The 17987-nt window shown below is 36.1% G+C and overlaps 1 protein-coding gene across 1 annotated transcript in view; it reads left to right on the plus strand.

Moving 5' to 3' along the window:
• Positions 1-4975, plus strand: part of BOLL (boule homolog, RNA binding protein) — a 31396-nt gene extending 26421 nt beyond the window's left edge. Inside the window, exon 10 of the mRNA XM_060106749.1 lies at positions 4859-4975. Coding sequence (XP_059962732.1) covers positions 4859-4975 — 117 coding nt within the window. The remainder of the gene's footprint in view (positions 1-4858) is intronic.
• Positions 4976-17987: the final 13012 nt, after the last annotated feature.

The following is a 17987-nucleotide window of genomic DNA, read 5'->3' on the forward strand; positions in this document are numbered from 1 at the left end:
CTGTAAACTGTAAATATTATCTTCCATGTGTTTAAATTATATTTGCAAATCATTACTAATAACCTCATCATCTATACACCAGAAACTGTACATGGTATGTTTTAAATATGTTGTGAAAGATTGGGTACCTATTGGGTATCTATTAATACCCACCTCCCAATTTGAGTGTATTTTTGTAATTATTATTGCTAAGGTTTATAACATAATTTTTCTGGAACAATAATTTCCACAATTTTGGATCTTAATGTTTACTATCAATACTTTTACTATGATTTCTCCATTCTTCATCTCACCCTCCATTTATCACTTGGTTGACTGAATCTGCAAGCAGTCTTTGTTAAAGAAGGCTTATATGTGCTATATACTCTCTGAGTTTGTACATCCTTGTTTGTTCAACATGTTTGTTGTCTATAAGTCTGAAAGAAATTAAGACTAGCTATAAAATAGCTGCATCATACTTGTATAAGTTTGCTAAGGCTGCTGGAACAAAGTACATGAACTGGATGGCTTAAAAAATAGAAATGTATTTTCTCACAGTTCTGGAGCCTAGAAGTCTAAAATCAAGGTGTTGGAAGAATTGGTTCCATCTGAGGACTGTGAGGGAAGGATCTATTCCAGGCCTTTCTTCTTGGCTTGTAGATGACCACTGTCTCCCTGTGTCTTCACATTATCTTTCCTGTTTCTAGGTCCAAGTTTCCCATTTTTATAAGGATACCAGTCATACTGTATTAGTTTCCACCCTAATGACCATACTTTAATTTGCTCACCTCTGTAAAGACCCTTTCTCCAAATAAGGGCATACTCTGACATACTGGGGGTTAGGACTTCAACACATAAGTTTTAAGAGAACACAATTCAACCCATAACAACACTTTTTTCTCTTAGAACTTCTAGTCTACTCTTTTCTGATGTTCAGTATAGCTGTAAAGAAGTTTGAAACCAGCCTGACTTTCCCCCTTACACATAATTTACTTTCTCTTCCTGCCTGCCTAAAAAGTCTGTCTTAACTTGAAATCACTTCACCAGGATATGTCTTGGAATTTATCAGTCTTTATAATATTTTTCCTGGGACGCAGTTTGCTCCTTTGATTCTCAGGCTAGTTTTTATTTCAGTTTCTTTTTTCCTGTTAGAACTTAGAAAAAAAATTTTTTTTATTCCAGTTGTGTTTCTTCTTCTTCAGGAACACCATTTATGCATATGTTAGATCTCTTTTTTGTTTTTCATATCCGTCATCTCTGAGGTAATTTATCATAGTAGTTTTTAATGTTGTTTTATATGCTTTTTCAAGACAATTATGACGGTATTTTTCATTGTGTTTAGTATACTTTTTATTATGACTAATGAAGATTTCATCTCTATTTTATCTTTTTTATCCCAAACTCTGCCGCTTTGCTTACATCATTGCCTGTAAATGTTGTCTGTTGGCTTAAAATCTTTTTGGAGCTCTTTTTAGAGATCATGTTACTATAATTTCTTTAAGGTCAAAAGAATTATATTTATCTGAACTTTTCTACTATTTTCTGGAGTGATTTCTCATCTTTTTCTTTTTTCCCCCCTTTTTGCTTTTCCCTTGATGGAGTTGGAGAGGATGAGAAGAGTCTTAGGTTGCTTCCTTTTCCTTCATATCTTTACATGTCTTTAAATGATGCCAGCTATTTTTTGAAATACAGGGCAGGAGAAGCATGCTGTTGTCTTAAACAGCCTACCACCAAATCTGTTATGTCTCCTGCTGGAGATGCTCTTCCCTCAGTTTTTAGCATTCTGGAGATCATTTGGCTCCTGGCAAAGTCTCTTTTTTTGTAGATTTTCTGTATGGGGATGTAGTAATTGTTACTTCACTTTCCACTTGCACCCTGCTTCACCTCCAGCAATGTTCCTCAGCTATAATGCAAGGTAGTAGACCACAAAGTAGTGAAAACCTAATTTCTCCTTCAATTCTGCCTCCCCTGCTATTAAGTAAAACTGGATCTCTGTGAAGATCTTTCCTCCTTCTGCCTTGGCCTGACACACCCCTACACTTGAGACTCTAAAGAATCTTTGAATAGGCCTTTCAGAACATTTACCTTCAGGGAAATTATAACCTTCCTCAGGCTTCAGAATTCTTCCTTATATTGGTCCAATTTGCATAGCATTTGGCAGACATTCTACATTGTAATTAAGGATCGTGGACACTTCCTCATTTACTTGATGATGGCATTTTTAAAATCTATCTTTTGTTCTTTTTGTTGTTTTCTGGTTTTCAAGGAGGGGGACAGTGAGGTAAGAATGCTTTTACATTAGGTTTTTAGCCATAATCTACTTTGGCACTGAACCATATTCTTAATTCCTGACATCAGGTAACTTATCAGGTTATATTTCACTATTTAGTGGAATCTAATAAGACTTTTCTGGAAATATTGCTTCTATTAGCTTATAGCTTATACCATTAATTTTATGATATTTCCATACAAAATGATATAAGCATATTTTTGTTTTAATATTGTTTCTGGTAGAAGATATAAGTCTAATATATAAATTAATAAATAGGGTGGGGTGGTTTATATTTTAAGTGTTTTTTCCCTAAAATTAAAAAACACAGGGCTTGTTCTTCTGAGTTTGATAGTTAGATTCCCTAAAATATAAAAATGAATTAACATTATTTCTCACTTATTTCAATAGCTATTTCCCCCTTCACTCTTAGAATATAGTGCCTTCTACTTTGCAAAGTAAATACAAACTACTTTGTGGAAACCAACTCAGCTTCCAGTCCCCAACATACAAACTTACCTGACTCATAACCCATCCTTAGCTTCTTATATTTTTTTAGTAACCTTTCTCGTCCAAGGTTATTTGTGCCTCTTTGCTCTGGATACTATAACTTCCCTCTTCCTCAGGGACCTCATTCCACTATTATCCTTTTCTCATGTATTTTAAGACATTTTCTCTCCATTGGTTCATAGCTTCACCACTTACTAGTGTGTTTCTTTGAGTAATCACTTAACTCTTCACAGGGTTGGTTTTGTAATATCCACATTAATAACATAAAGACATCCGGAAAATCTATTTTGCAAGATTTATGCAAAGATTAGAGTTGTTGTATACAGAAAGTTCTTTGTATAGTGCCTAGCACATGGTAGGAGATAATTACTATCCTTTGACACACCCCACCAATGCCTTAATTCTCTTCTACCTTTCAAAGCTAAGCTTGAAAAATTAGTGTACATTTAGTATTTCCACTGCCTCACTACCCATTCTCCCCTCACCTGCTGAAGTCTACTTAATTACCTTTCCACTGAAGCTGCCTTTGATAAAGTTCCTCAGTGATTCCCTAATTGCCAAATACTTTCCTTTCTTTTCAGTCTTTCTTGACCTGTCAGAGACATGGGACATACTCCTTGAAACTCTTCCTACCTTTGGTTTCCATGATACTGCTCTCTTCTGGCAATCCTTTTACCTCCTTTCATTTTCCTTTGTAAACTGATCTTTTCCTCCCCATGATTTTATATTCGATTCTCCGTTGTTTCACCCTACATACTCACTCTGATGTTATCATCCATACTCATCTCTCTAGCCCCAGCCTCACTTCTGAATTTTAGACCTGCACTACCCAGTACAACAATAGCCATTACCACATGAGGCTATTGAGCACTTGAAATGTGTGGCTGGTCTGAATTGAGATGTGTTGTAAGTACAAAATACACACCAAGTTTTAATGACATAGTATGAAAAATGAATGTAAAATTTATCACTAATTTTATATTGAATACACTTTAGTATATTTTTCATATATTGGTTTAAATAAAATATATTACTGGAAATTAATTTTACTTGTTTCTTTTTACTTTTCTAACATGGCTACTGGAAATTTTTCTTTCAGTTTTATTGAGATATAATTGACATACAGCACTGTGTAAGTTTAAGATGTACAGCATAATGATTTGATTCACATACATCATGAAATGATTATCACAAGTTTGGTGAACATCATCTCATATAGATAGAAAATTAAAGAAATAGGAAAAAATTTGTGTGTGATGAGAACTCTTAGGATTTACTCTCAACAACTTTCCTATATAACGTACAGCAGTGTTAATTATATTTATCATGTTGTACATTACAGCCCTAGTACTTATTTACCTATAACTGTAAGTTTGTACCTTTTGACTGTCTTGATTTTAATTAACATGTAATTCACATTATTTCTATTAGTGCTGCTTTAGAGCCACATCTACAATAGCTTTTGATTGACTGTATACCTCTACTAGAAGTCCTACAAATATCTCAACTTTTATGTGTTACAAAACTAACTTCTTCTCTTTAACCCCCTCACAATAACATAAACATCAAACTTGCTTTTCTTATATTCCATATTTCACTGAATGGTGCCACCATCTGCTGGAAAAGCCATAAATCTGCTTTTACATGATCTGTTCCCTGCCTGTTACTCTACTGCCTCATCTTTCAGCTGTCGTTCAGTGAATAATCTTCCTTCCAGCTGTACCAAACAACGTACACAGATCTCCCAAATGAGGTGTGTTCTTAGTTGCCTCTCTGCCTTTTCACATACTGTTCCCACCTTCTCTCCCTAATTCTTCAAGTTCAAGCATAAACTCCACTAGAAAACTTCCCCTGACCACCTTCCCAACTTTCTAAAGCTACATCAAGTAATTCTTTTCTTTTCTCCCATGCATCCCTATACATGTATCATAGGACTTAGGGTAATTTTGACTAGTCTGTCTCAGATAAGTCTATAAGTGAATTAAAGATAGAGAATGTGTTTCTCCATTGTGTAGCAAAATGCCTAGTAAATTGTAATGCTAAATAAATATTTTTAATTAATAAATGAAAAACAATATTTTTTCCTTTGTTTTGTTATAGCCTTATTCTGATCATGGAGTCCAAGCAACATATCACCAGGTTTATGCTCCAAGTGCCATTGCTATGCCTGCACCTGTGATGCAGCCTGAACCAATTAAAGTAAGAAGTTTGTTTTGATTTTTTTCTGTTATTCTTCAGTCATATTTCAAGTTTTCCAAATTTCTCTTCTGAAAAGAAACAACTTTGGATATTTATGTCACATTTGCGATCAGAAGTACAGAATTAGTTAATTATTTCATGTGAAGGAAATACAATTCTAAACTAGCTATAATTTCTATTAATTAGTTTTGAACAACTTATAAACCACACATGGTCAAAACTTTTTATTTATTGTAGTAAAATATATATGACTTAAAATCTTCCATTTTTAAGTGTACAGCTAAGTGGTATTAATTACATCCACATTGCTATGCAACTGGCACCACTATCTAGTTCCAAACTTTTTCATCACCCCAAATAGAAACTCTGTACCCATTAAGCAATAACTTTATATTCTTCTCTCTGCAGTCCCTGGTAACTTCTAGTCTACTGTCTGTCTCAGTGAATTTGCCTAGATACTTCATATACTAAGATTTTATTATGCTAATGGCATGTAACATTTATGGGGAGATGAAAGCAGTTAATGATCTACTCTTCCAGTTTGGGACTTTTGTGCTCATGCACCTTAAATCAGATCCAGGCCAGGAGTGGTAATCTAGTTAGATCCATGTGTGTATTCAATATATAAATATATTAGGGAAATGTGACTACATCTCTAAGAACCCAAACTGATTAACTATTATGATGGTACTATGAATCTTGCTTGCAGTGTACTCTTTACAATAAAATGATGGAGGTTAGCGATTTCACACTCATATTTTTGCTTCTGACCCAGACCATATATTGGAACTCAATATCAGGACAGTCTACTTTAAGGAGCCTCCACAGTCTTTCGAATCTCCTCACCCTTTCACTGCATTTCTTCACTGCTCTTGCCACTGTACTGCAAACATAGACTAAAATCATAATTTTGACCTAATACCAAAGCCTAAAGTGTTAGTAAATGTTACTTATAGAGAGCTCATTCTAGTATCAAAATCTTCTAAAACAAACTTCTCCTAATGTTAGTACTTTCTCCAGATACACTTCTCTAGAAATAGCTGAAAAAGCCATGCCATATTAGATAATCAATTGCAGATTATATATATATTATACACACACACATTATATATATATATATATTTATATATATATTTATATATATATATATAAATATATATATAAATATATATATATATATATAAACACAAATGATTGAAGTTGTACTTCTAAATAATTCCAATAGAGGATAGAGTGGTAGTTGGATAGGAGAAATTTCCAAAGAATATTAATGTTAAACATCCTTGATTTAAAGTTTAATTCTTCTAGTTTAAGAGTATACACTTTTGTACATTTCCTTAAATCTGTGAGTAGTTAATTCAGAAATTGTACAGAGAAACTGGTATCTTATTCTTTATCATATAAAAATTATACATATGTTGAATATAAATCATAACAGTGGTGTGAAGAGACACATTTCTTTGTGCATATAAGCATAAAACTGGAATCAGAAATCTGCCTCTTGCATGTCTGGAGAAATGCTGCTAAGAGGAACTTTACCCTTTCTATCCTGATACAGATCTTTGCTCTGCTGTGCCACAGGCTAAAGGCTAACAAAACCACTGACTTGTTTCTATTTGTATTTAATCTGTCTTGTTAAGGCTTATAATAATTCTGGTTTTCACATGGGATACATCCTAGGGAAGATTTTGATCCTGACAGAGTTAAGATTTCAGGACTAGGGAAGAGTTTAAGAGCTATGAACTGTGGTTAACTACCTTACTCCAAAGCCCACATCTCACACAACTGTAATTAGATTTCATCGAATCCGAGCTAGCATGGATTATACAACACACCATTATTTTATGTATCACTATGAAAGAAAAAAACCTTGCCATCAATTGTAAATGTATACTGATTCAGGGTTTTTGAAATATGAAAAGATATATATCTCCGAATCAATGAAGTTTGGCATGTTTTATTTTTATTCATTTATTTATATTTTTTGGCTGCGCTGTGCAGCATGCGGGAACTTAGTTCCCGGACCAGGGACCGAACCCATGCCCCCTGCATTGGAAGCACAGAATCTTAACCACTGGACCACCAGGGAAGTCCCTGGCATGTTTTATTTTTAATTTAGATATGCAGGATTGTAGGAAGCTTGAGTTGAGGGGCAGAAAAAACCCCACAATTCCCCTTTTGTTAGAGATGGGGGGGGAAGAAAATTCAATTAAATAAACCTTCAAAATCAAAACTGGAACACAGGGCTTTTGTATAGAGTTTTATAGTTCCTATTTTATCTTTCAAGGTTGAATGTTCCATGTTTTGTTTTGTTTTTTCTTTTTGCGTTACACGGGCCTCTCACTGTTGTGGCCTCTTCCATTGCGGAGCATGGGCTCTGGATGCGCAGGCTCAGCGGCCATAGCTCACGGGCCTAGCCGCTCCGCAGCATGTGGGATCCTCCTGGACCGGGGCACGAACCCGCGTCCCCCGCATCAGCAGGCGGACTCTCAACCACTGCGCCACCAGGGAAGCCCTGTTGCATATATTTTATACTCAAATATTTTTCTTTAGGTGATTTGATGGCACTCAATAGAAAATGGTGCCCCACTCAGCAACAGAAACTCCAAAACCAATTCCATAGTTTTCTAAAACTATACAATCTCATAGACATACTTTACTATACAAATTTTCCTGTGTGGAAAATTATTTACTTTTGTTTATAGTGCATTTGTATTATAATATAGAAATATCAATCCACAAATGTTACTAAATCAATAGGAGACGATTGTTTCCTAAAATTTATTAAAGTAGACTAATATTAAAATATTGACGTTTGAAACATTAACCTTTTTTCTTCCTATGCAAATTTTCCCTGGTGTACCAAAAACCTTGGTGACTTAAAATTATAGAAAAGTTGGGCTTCCCTGGTGGCACAGTGGTTGAGAGTCCGCCTGCCGATGCAGGGGACACGGGTTTGTGCCCCGGTCCGGGAAGATCCCACATGCTGCGGAGCGGCTGGGCCCGTGAGCTATGGCCGCTGAGCCTGCGCGTCCAGAGCCTGTGCTCCGCAACGGGAGAGGCCACAACAGTGAGAGGCCCGCATACCACAAAAAAAAAAAAAAAAAATCTTAGTCCTTTTAATTTTTTTCAGCTTTGTATTCTGAAATAATTTCAGATTTACAGAGAAGTCACAGAAATAATAGTTTCTATATATCCTTCACCCTCCTGTTCTTTGACTGGAGGGCACTGGTACAGGAAATGAACAATAATACAATTCTCTTAACTATATACCTTCTTCAGATTTCACTAGTTTTACCACTAATGTGATATCTGAAATAAATTACATGTGAAAGGGTTAGACATTATAGGCAAAAGATTTTAGAAAATAGATTTTTAAAAGACAGAGGTGAATAATAATAGAGAAAATGATAAAATCAGAAGATTAATTCAAGGAGTCAAATATTAATTCTGGAAAAAGACATAGAGAAAATGGTTTGGGGGAAATTAGGAAAAAATTAATACAAGAAAATTCCCTAGGAAGTTAATGACAGGAGTGTCTAGATTAAAAGGGACCAGAGGGAGATCATAATGGTGGAGTAGGAGGATGCAGGCAAAGCTCACCTCCCGCCATGAACACATCAAAAATATATCTACACGTGGAGCAATTCTCACTAAAAACAAACTGGAAGTCATCTGGCAGAAAGACTCTTATACAACCAAGGTTATAACAAAGATCCAAGATCCAGATGGAATTGGGTAGGAAGAGAAGAGAAATGATCAGGTCGGGAGGGAACAGGGAAGAGGAGAGGGATTACACAGGTTCAGAGGGATTACACAGGCTCACTCCCTGGGGAGTGAGAGGTTCAATCCACGTTTCAGGTATCCCCAGCCTGGGGGTCTGACACTGAGAGGACAAGTTGCCTTAGCAGGTTTGAAAACCAGAGGGACTGACAGCAGGGCTGTAAGAAACCTAGACTCCACTTGTGAAGATCACACACGCTACCGAAACAAGGCAGAGGAAGCAGATAGAAACTGCCTGGGACTCTGGCCAGTTTCCTGCCACCACCCCGGTGTGCACCCCGGCCTGAGACAAACACCAACTCCAGCCCCACTTGCTCTGCAGTACAGCTTCACACTGGCTCATAGGCTGCCATGGCCAAGGGGAGTGCACAGTTCTGGGGGACAGAGCCAGCTCCAACACAGAAAAGCATCTGAATAGGGCAAGGGTGGCCATTTCTGGCACTAGTGGAGGCAGTGGATCGGGAGTGGTCCAGAACTCTCACCGGTGCTGGGACTGCCACAGCCCACACCCCGACCCACACTGGGCACTCCAGCCCCACCTACTCTGTGGTGCAGCTCCATTCCAGGCAAGGGCTACTGCAGCCGAGGGGAGTGCACAGTTGTGGGGAACAGAGCTGGCTCAGACCTGACACAGCATCTAAGCAGGGCAAGGGCAGCCATTGCTGGCACCAGCAGAGTCAGCGGATTGGGAGCAGTCTGGAATGCAGACTGCTGCCAGGACCACCACAGCCTACACCCCAACCCATGCCAAAAGCCTGTTCCAGCCCCTCTTGTTCCAGCACTGCTCCCTTTTGGGGCAAGGGTGACAGTGCTGGGAGGAGGGAGAACACAATTAGAGGGAAGGGAGCCAGCTCTGACTTGACCTTCAGGACTTCTGCTCCAGGAACTTGGGACCTGATCCTTCCTTCAATAGTGTTGGCCACTGAGCAGCGGAGAATCCCTGCTCACACCTAGCTCACACCTAGCTCTGGCTCTGGCTCTGTCCCCTCCATGTCCAGCCCCACCTCTTATCAAGGTGATAGCTGCCAGCATACCCTGGGGAAAGATGTAACTCATGATCACATCAGATCCAGCTTTCCCACCAAAGCCACTGGGCACGAACAGACTGTATAGGGACAGTCCCACATAAGGACACCCTTTCAAAACCAGAATAGGTAACTGATTGAGCTAATTTCATAGAAACGGAGAAATTTAAGCAGAACGAGAAGAGAGAGCAGTTTGTTTCAAATGAAAGAATAAGAGAAAAACCCTGAAAAAACAACTAATGAAACAGAATAAATAATTTACCAGATAAAGAGTTCAAGTGTTAGTAATAAGAATGCTAACTGAATTAGGGAAAAGAATTGATTAACACAGTGACAATTTTAACAAAGAACTAAAAAATATGAAAAAGAATCAATCAGTACAGAAGAATATGATAACTGAAATGAAAAGAAACTAGAGGGAATTAACAGCAGACCAGGTGATGCATATGTGATCTGGAAGGTAGAATAATGGAAACCACCCAATCAGAACAGCAGAAAGAAAAACAAATTTAAAAAATGAGAACAGTTTAAGGGACCTCTAGGACAACATCAAGTGTGAAAACATTCACATTATAGGGAGAAGAGAGAGAGAAAGGGGTTGAAAATGTATTTCATGAAATTATGGCTGAAAACTTACCAAACCTAAAGAAGGAAAGAGATATCCAGCTACAGGAACCACAGAGGGTCCCAAACAAGATGAACCCAAACAGACCCACACCAAGACATATCATAAGTAAAATGGCAAAATTTAAAGATAGAGGATTCTGAAGGCAGCAAGAGAAAAACAGAGTCAGTTCAAGGGAACCCCCATAAGGCTATCAGCTGATTTCTCTGCAGAAACTTTGCAGGCCAGAAGGGAGTGGCGTAATATATTCAAAGTCCTGAAAGGGAAAAACCTGCAACCTAGGACACCCTACCAAGCAAGATTATCATTTAGAATAAAAGGAGAAATACAGAATTTTTCAGACAAGCAAAAACTAAAAGAATTCAGCAATACTAAACCTACCCTAAAAGAAATGTTAAAGGGTCTTCTCTAAGTGAAAAAGAAAAAACTGTGTCAGTTTCTCCAATAAAGATGTTTAAAAAAAAAAAAAAAGACCTGGCGCAGCCAAATAAATAAATAAATTTTTTTAAAAGGTAATATAATGCCTTATATGTGTATATTACATTGTATCTATATATGCAGTATATATTATATATTTATATATAATATTATATAATTGTTGAGAGTTTTTGTTTTTTCCCACATAAATAGCAATTTATATCACCACACTTTACTTTTCATCTTATTAACACATTTTCAATGGTAGTATATCCTAGCTCAATCAAATTCTCTAAAACAATTAGGGAATTACATTTTTAATCAAGTTCAGAATTTAGTTGCTGCTCTTAAGAAAACATATAGACCTGAATATTGTTGTCCTTGGTTTTCCTGAAATGTTAAAATCTAATCTAAGATTACCTTAAGAGAGTCAAACTGAATATTATGTCATTTTATACTTGAAATGTTAATGATGATAGTATGCAAGATGGGGGTCTATATGTTATTAAGTACCTTTGCAGCAAAAAGTGTGATATACTGATTCTTGATGATATTATAGAATAATCGCCATGCCAATCATTTACATTTAATCTTTGAGTTCAAGGAAAAGAGATACTAAGATTCTGCATTGAGTTTTAAAGTTAATCTGCTCCAAAGATCCCCTCCTAAAGAGTCTGAAGCTATGTGTATTACAGTATAGCTTGTTTCCCTTATAATCTTATGTATTTTATTTTATATATTTAAAAACATGATTCTGAGAAGGGGTTCATAGGCCTCAGTAGACTGCCAAATAAGTCCATGGCACAAATATACAAAAACAATTAACTATTTATGAAGACCTCTATTGTACCTATAATAAATATATAGAAAAGCAAACATTTTTTAAAATAAAAAGTTAACCTTTGTGTTAGAGTCACTTTATTTCATTTGTAACATAAATTTTAACAGGAGGAATTTCTTTAGCTACATGTTCACCTAATTCTAAGAGAGGTTTTTAGTCTTCCATACTAGTTGAGGTTATTCAACTAGATAAACAATGACATAGGAAGTAGGTTGATGAGGAATAATACCAATCAAATATGGCAAATACAGTTTACCACATTAAGTAAACACAACTTTCTACAACAAACATTATAACAAATGTAATTTTCTATTAAGAAAAACACTAATAGTCTCAACGTTAAAAAGTCAAGGCCTTAAGAAGTATTGAACTTTTTAATATTACAAGAAAGCTCTTTGTGCTTTTGTAAAGACTTTCTGACAGTAAAACATAGAATAACTGTTGTATAGATTTAACTTAAACACCTTGGTAACTAGAGCACTAATATTTATCGCCTTTTTTGTTTGTTTATTTATTTATTTATGTATTTGGCTGCGCCGGGTCTTAGTTGCAGCACACAGGATCTTTTAGTTGAGGCAAGCGGGATCTTTTAGTTGCGACCTGCGGGATCTTTTAGTTGCAGCATGTGGGATCTAGTTCCCTGACGAGGGATTGAACCCGGGCCCCCTCCACTGGGTGTGTGGAGTCTTAGCCACTGGACCACCAGGGAAGTTCCAATACTTAAGTGCTTTAGGTACTTCTTATATACCTAAATATATAACCTAGTTAATCCCTGTTCTTTGTAGTCTCAAAAGCATTAGTATCAATAGTTTCTTAGTTTCTCTTAAGTTTCTATTAAACTTGTAATTTCTGATTTTGACTTTAATTAAGGTGAATCCAATATATTTGAGGGTAGTGATAATTTATTTCCACAATAAAGAGTAGATACACTCTTAAGGCACCTTATTAATGTTTTCTTTCAAAGATTTTCAGAAGTTCTCAGCCTGAAATTTTTTTTCCAGACTGAATAGTTTAAACCCCAGTGGTCAACAAACTTTCTGTAAAGGGTCCAATAGTAAATATTTTAAGCTCTTTAGGCCACATGGTCTCTAGCTCAACTATTCACTGCAATTGTAGCTTGAAAACAACCACAGATAAGACATAAACAATGACTGTGACCGTGTTCCAGTAAAACTTTATTTACAAAAACAGATCATAGGCCAGATTTAGCCTATAGACTATAGTTTTACAACCCTTGGGTTAACCCACTGTCAGGTTCATGTATCATCTTAAAGTGTAATGTGAAATGTAGTACAAATGCTTTGGTTATATTTCCATTTTTTTTATTACCTATAGTTGATTTACAATGTTGTGCCAGTCTTTGCTGTACAGCAAAGTGACTCAGTTATACACATATATACATTCTTTTTTATATTATATAAAATATATAATATATTATATATTTTATATTATATTTCCATTTTTAATTATTTTTGATCTGTGTTTAACCTAACATGGATTATTTGACCCTAGCCTCTAGACTGCTTTAATTTCACATTGTCTATAAGTTCTTACCAGTCAGAATACTTAGTCAATGTGGGGGAAATGTGAATAAGGATAATTTGAGATATTTGGGGGTTTTAGGGGGGGTTGTTTTTCTGTTTTAGGGGGTTTTTTGGCCACACTGCTTGCAGGATCTCAGTTCCCCGACCAGGAATTTAACCTGGGTCACAGCAGTGAAAGCCTGAAATCCTAACCACTAGGCCACCAGGGAACTCGAGGTATTTGTTAATTACTGTGTAAGGATAGGTACTAATTGACACAGTATTCTGAGTAAATTTTGTACTTCATTTAGAGGGGGAACTCTGCCTCATTGTGTGGCACAATCCAATTATGTATTCCCATTCTTAGTTTTAGCACTCATTTCCCTTGCATTCTGAGTCTGTCATTCCCTCTATTTGAACATTTTTCCTCCTTTTACCCAATCTATTTTCTTTCCTCTTAGCACCCATACTACTTGGATGAACATCTTACTTTCACAACTGAACTCATCAAACCTTAATACCTTACAGAATTGCTTCCTGAATTTTTTTTGGATAACATCTTTCCCCACTTTGACACAGGATAATAAGCAATAGGATTTTGTATTCCACACTTCACTAAAAATATTTTAAATTTATCTGTTTTGGAAAGGCATGAAGGAGGAGTATAGGGGTGTCTTTTTCACTCATATGAAATTACTATTCTTTCAGTACTGAGATCTAGTCAAAGCACTTATCTAAGATTTATTGCCAAGATTTGATGATTATTAGCCAAACCGCAAGGGTCTTGTCCTAGTGCTTGTCCTCTTAGATTCTCTTTAATGCAGTACTGTCAACTAACCTGTGCTCAAATTTTATTCATTCTTATATGTGACTCTTTCCTTGCACTCTATTTGATCTTTCAGTATCTCTTTCAAAAAATATATTTTTTCCTTTTTTACCAGCTAATCATGGCATGATTCTCTTTGTCCTCTAAATTGTCTTCTCAGGGAGTTTTCCAGTTTTCTTCTGAATTTTAGTAGTGTTTAATAGTGATTCTGACCCTAGTGTTTTGATTCTGTTCCTATTTTAACTCTAAAACAACAACACCTGGATGGATGGTCACTACCTCCTCAAACTGAAAATCATGAATACACAATTTCGTACATTTTATTTTCAGAATCCTCACCTCTTTTATTTTAGTTTGCCCATCTCCCTTATCCCCTGAAATCAAAACAATACCAGTGACTTTTTCTGACTTCTTTAAGCCACATGGTCTATTTATACTGTTTTGTGCCCTTTTTCAGACCACTAACTTGCTAAAAATAATATATTCATTTCTCTTTCCACTAAGCTCTATTATGGACTAATCAGATTACTGTATATTTATTTCTTCAAGACTTCTCTGTCTTCAGTTTCTATCCTTTAGTCATGCATAAAATCTGAATTTAGTTTTTTAATCTGTAGTTTCTTTTCCTCTTATCATTCTCATCAACTCTTATCCACATACTTCCTTGCCAAATTCCTTGCCATTGCATATTCTTCCTTCAATATTCCCATAATTATCAACCTAAATTATTCATATACAACTGTTTATATTTTATTTCTTTGAGCTGTAATGAAGTTAGCTCCTGTTCTCTCTAGGCTTATTGAGCTTCAGTCAAGCAATTCCACATACAGAGAACAGTTTAACTTCGCTTCTCTTATTTTTTTCTGAGAGAACCAGGGCATATTGCAAGTAAGCTATGAGTAGTTGATTAGGCATGAATAGCTGTATATTACCACAGTATCTTTCATTCATTTACCAAATATTTGTCAAGCATCTACCATGTGCTAGCCAGTACTCAAGACACTGAGAATACAGCAGTGAATTATATTAAGTGGTATTGGACAGTATTGAACAGGCCAGAGAAATCCTGGCCTGTCTATAGAGTTTAGCAAACCAGACAAGTTTGAACCCCTAGAGTCATGCTGTTCCCAAAACATGGTAACCACTAGCCACATGAGGCTAATTTCAATTTTAAATTAATTAAAATTAAATGAAATTTAAAATTCAGTTCCTCAATTGCAACTAGCCACATTTCTTTTGTTTTCAATTGAGGTATAGTTAATTTACAGTATTGTTTTAGTTTCAGGTATACAGCATACTGATTCAGTACTTTTGCAGATAATATTGCATTATAGGTTATTACAAGATAATGGGTATAACTCCCTGTGCTGTATAATAAATCCTTGTTGCTTATCTATTTTATATATAGTAGTTTGTTAATTCCATACCCCCAATTTGTCCCTTCCCCCTTCCCTCACCCCTTTGGTAACCATGTCTGTGAGTCTGTTTCTGTTTTTTATATACATTCCTTTGTATTTTTTTAGATTCCACATATAAGAGCTATTATATTGTATTTGTCTTTTTGTCAGACTCACTTCACTAAGCATAATATTCACTAGGTCCATCCATGTTGCTGCAACTGGCAATATTTCATTCTTTTTTATGGCTGAGTAATACTCCATTGTGTGTGTGTGTGTATAATGTGATATATATATATATATATATATATATATCACATTTTCTTAATCCAGTTGTCTATTGATGGGCATTTAGATTGTTGTTTGGCTATTGTAAACAGTGCTGCTATGAACATTAGGGTGCATGTATCTTTTCAAATTAGTGGGGTTTTTTTCTGGATATATACCCAGTAGCGGAATTGCTGGATCATATAGTACTGCTATTTTTAGTTTTTTAAGGAAACTCCATACTGTTTTCCATAGTGGTTGCACCAATTACATTCCCACCAACAGTGCAAGAGGGTTCACTTTTCTCCACATCCTCGCCAACATCTGTTATTTGTAGACTTGATAAAGGCCATTCTGACAGGTGTGAGGTGATACCTCACTGTGTTTTGTTTTGTTTTTTTCTAATGAGAAAGTATTTGATTTTTTTTAATTTATTTTATTTACTTATTTTTTGGCTGCATTGGGTCGTTGCTGCGCACAGGCTTTCTCCAGTTGTGGCGAGCGGGGGCTACTCTTCCTTGCAGTGTGCAGGTTTCTCATTGCAGCGGTTTCTCTTGTTGCGGAGCATGGCCTCTAGGCACACAGGCTTCAGTAGTTGCAACATGTGGGCTCAGTAGTTGTGGCTTGTGGGCAGTAGAGCGCAGGCTCAGTAGTTGTGGCACATGGGTTTAGTTGCTCTGCAGCATGTGGGATCTTCCCCAACCAGGGCTCAAACCCGTGTCCCCTGCATTGGCAGGCAGATTCTTAACCACTGCATCACCAGGGAAGTCCCTCATTGTGGTTTTGATTTGCATTTCTCTAATAATTAATAATGCTGAGCATCTTTTCATGTGCCTATTAGCCATCTGTATGACTTCTTTGGAAAAATGTCTGTTCGAGTCTTCTGCCCATTTTTTGATTAGATTTTCTTTTTTATATTGAGTTGGATGAGCTATTTTGGATATTAACCCCTTATCTGTCACATTGTTTATAAATATTTTTTCCCATCCTGTAGGTTGTCTTTTCATTTTGTTTATGGTTTCCTTTGCTGTGCAGAAGCCTTTCAGTTTAATTAAGTCCCATTTGTTTATTTTTGATTTTATTTCTTTTGCCTTGGAAGACTGATCCAAGAAAATATTGCTACAATTTACATCAAAGAGTGTTTCACCTATGTTCTCTTACAGGAGTTTTATGGTTTCATGACTTACATTTAGATCTTTAAACCATTTTGAGTTTATTTTTGTATATGATATGAGAGAATATTCTAATCTCATTGTTTTACATGTGGCTGTCCAGTTTTCCCAGCGCCACTTGTTGAAGCCACATTTCAAGTGCTAAATAGCCCCATGTGGCTACTGACTACCATATTTGACAATGTAGATATAGAACGTTTCCATCAACATAGAAATTTCTGTTAGATGGTACTTCTCTAAAGAAATTGGAATATGGAAAATTTTGAGCCTATGCAAAATGTAAAAATATGTCATAGGACAACTTGGTTCCCCAAATTAGGAATGCACCTATGCTCAAAGTGCCAAAAAGGTGGTAGGAACTAGGTTGTTTCTTTGGCCCAAACTAGTATTAGCACAAAAAAATTCTCAGGATAACACAGATATATGGAATTACTCTATATTCTATACATAGGTACCTAAGTGCCTGTTCTACCAATGCCAGCTTGAAGAGTACTTTTGGGGTTTTAGACAACTTTCTAAATAGCCTTCTGCCAATCTCCACTCCCTTTTTTAGAAACATGTTTTTAAAACTCACCTAATAATGTTTTCAAATTAGAAGGAATGTTGTAACTCACTTGTTTCTCTGTTGACCTATTTCTCATTTTTATATATGAAACATTTATACTGTAACACTAGACTAAAGATTGTGTAAAATAGACTGTAAGCTCTCAGAGAGCAGAGAGCGAGCCTTTCCTGAGTTCTGGACTCCTCCTAATCTCTACCCTCTCACTTCTTAACACTCTAATATAATTAGTACCACATGTCCTGCAAGTATTTAGTAAATGTTCGTGGATGTCCTACACTCATCTATTCTAACTTATTCTTTTTTTTCCCATTCAGGTTTTCTGATCTATATTTTCTTTCTCTTTACTTAACAGACAGTGTGGAACATTCATTATTAAGACAACTGGGCAGCTCTAGTCTAGCTCAACTGATTTCTTGTCCTATGATCCTTGTGTGGCCGAGATCCAGCTTCAACGAACCGGCTAGAAGCTGCCCATTGTGAAACTTAGGGTTAGTTAATACCTCACCATACTTATTTATTCCACTATAAGCTGTCTAAATTTGATGCAATTTGCTTTTTCAGTTGTTCTAAAAAATTATTTAGGTGGATG

Source organism: Mesoplodon densirostris, chromosome 8, assembly GCF_025265405.1.
Source record: "Mesoplodon densirostris isolate mMesDen1 chromosome 8, mMesDen1 primary haplotype, whole genome shotgun sequence".
Lineage (NCBI taxonomy): Eukaryota > Metazoa > Chordata > Mammalia > Artiodactyla > Ziphiidae > Mesoplodon > Mesoplodon densirostris.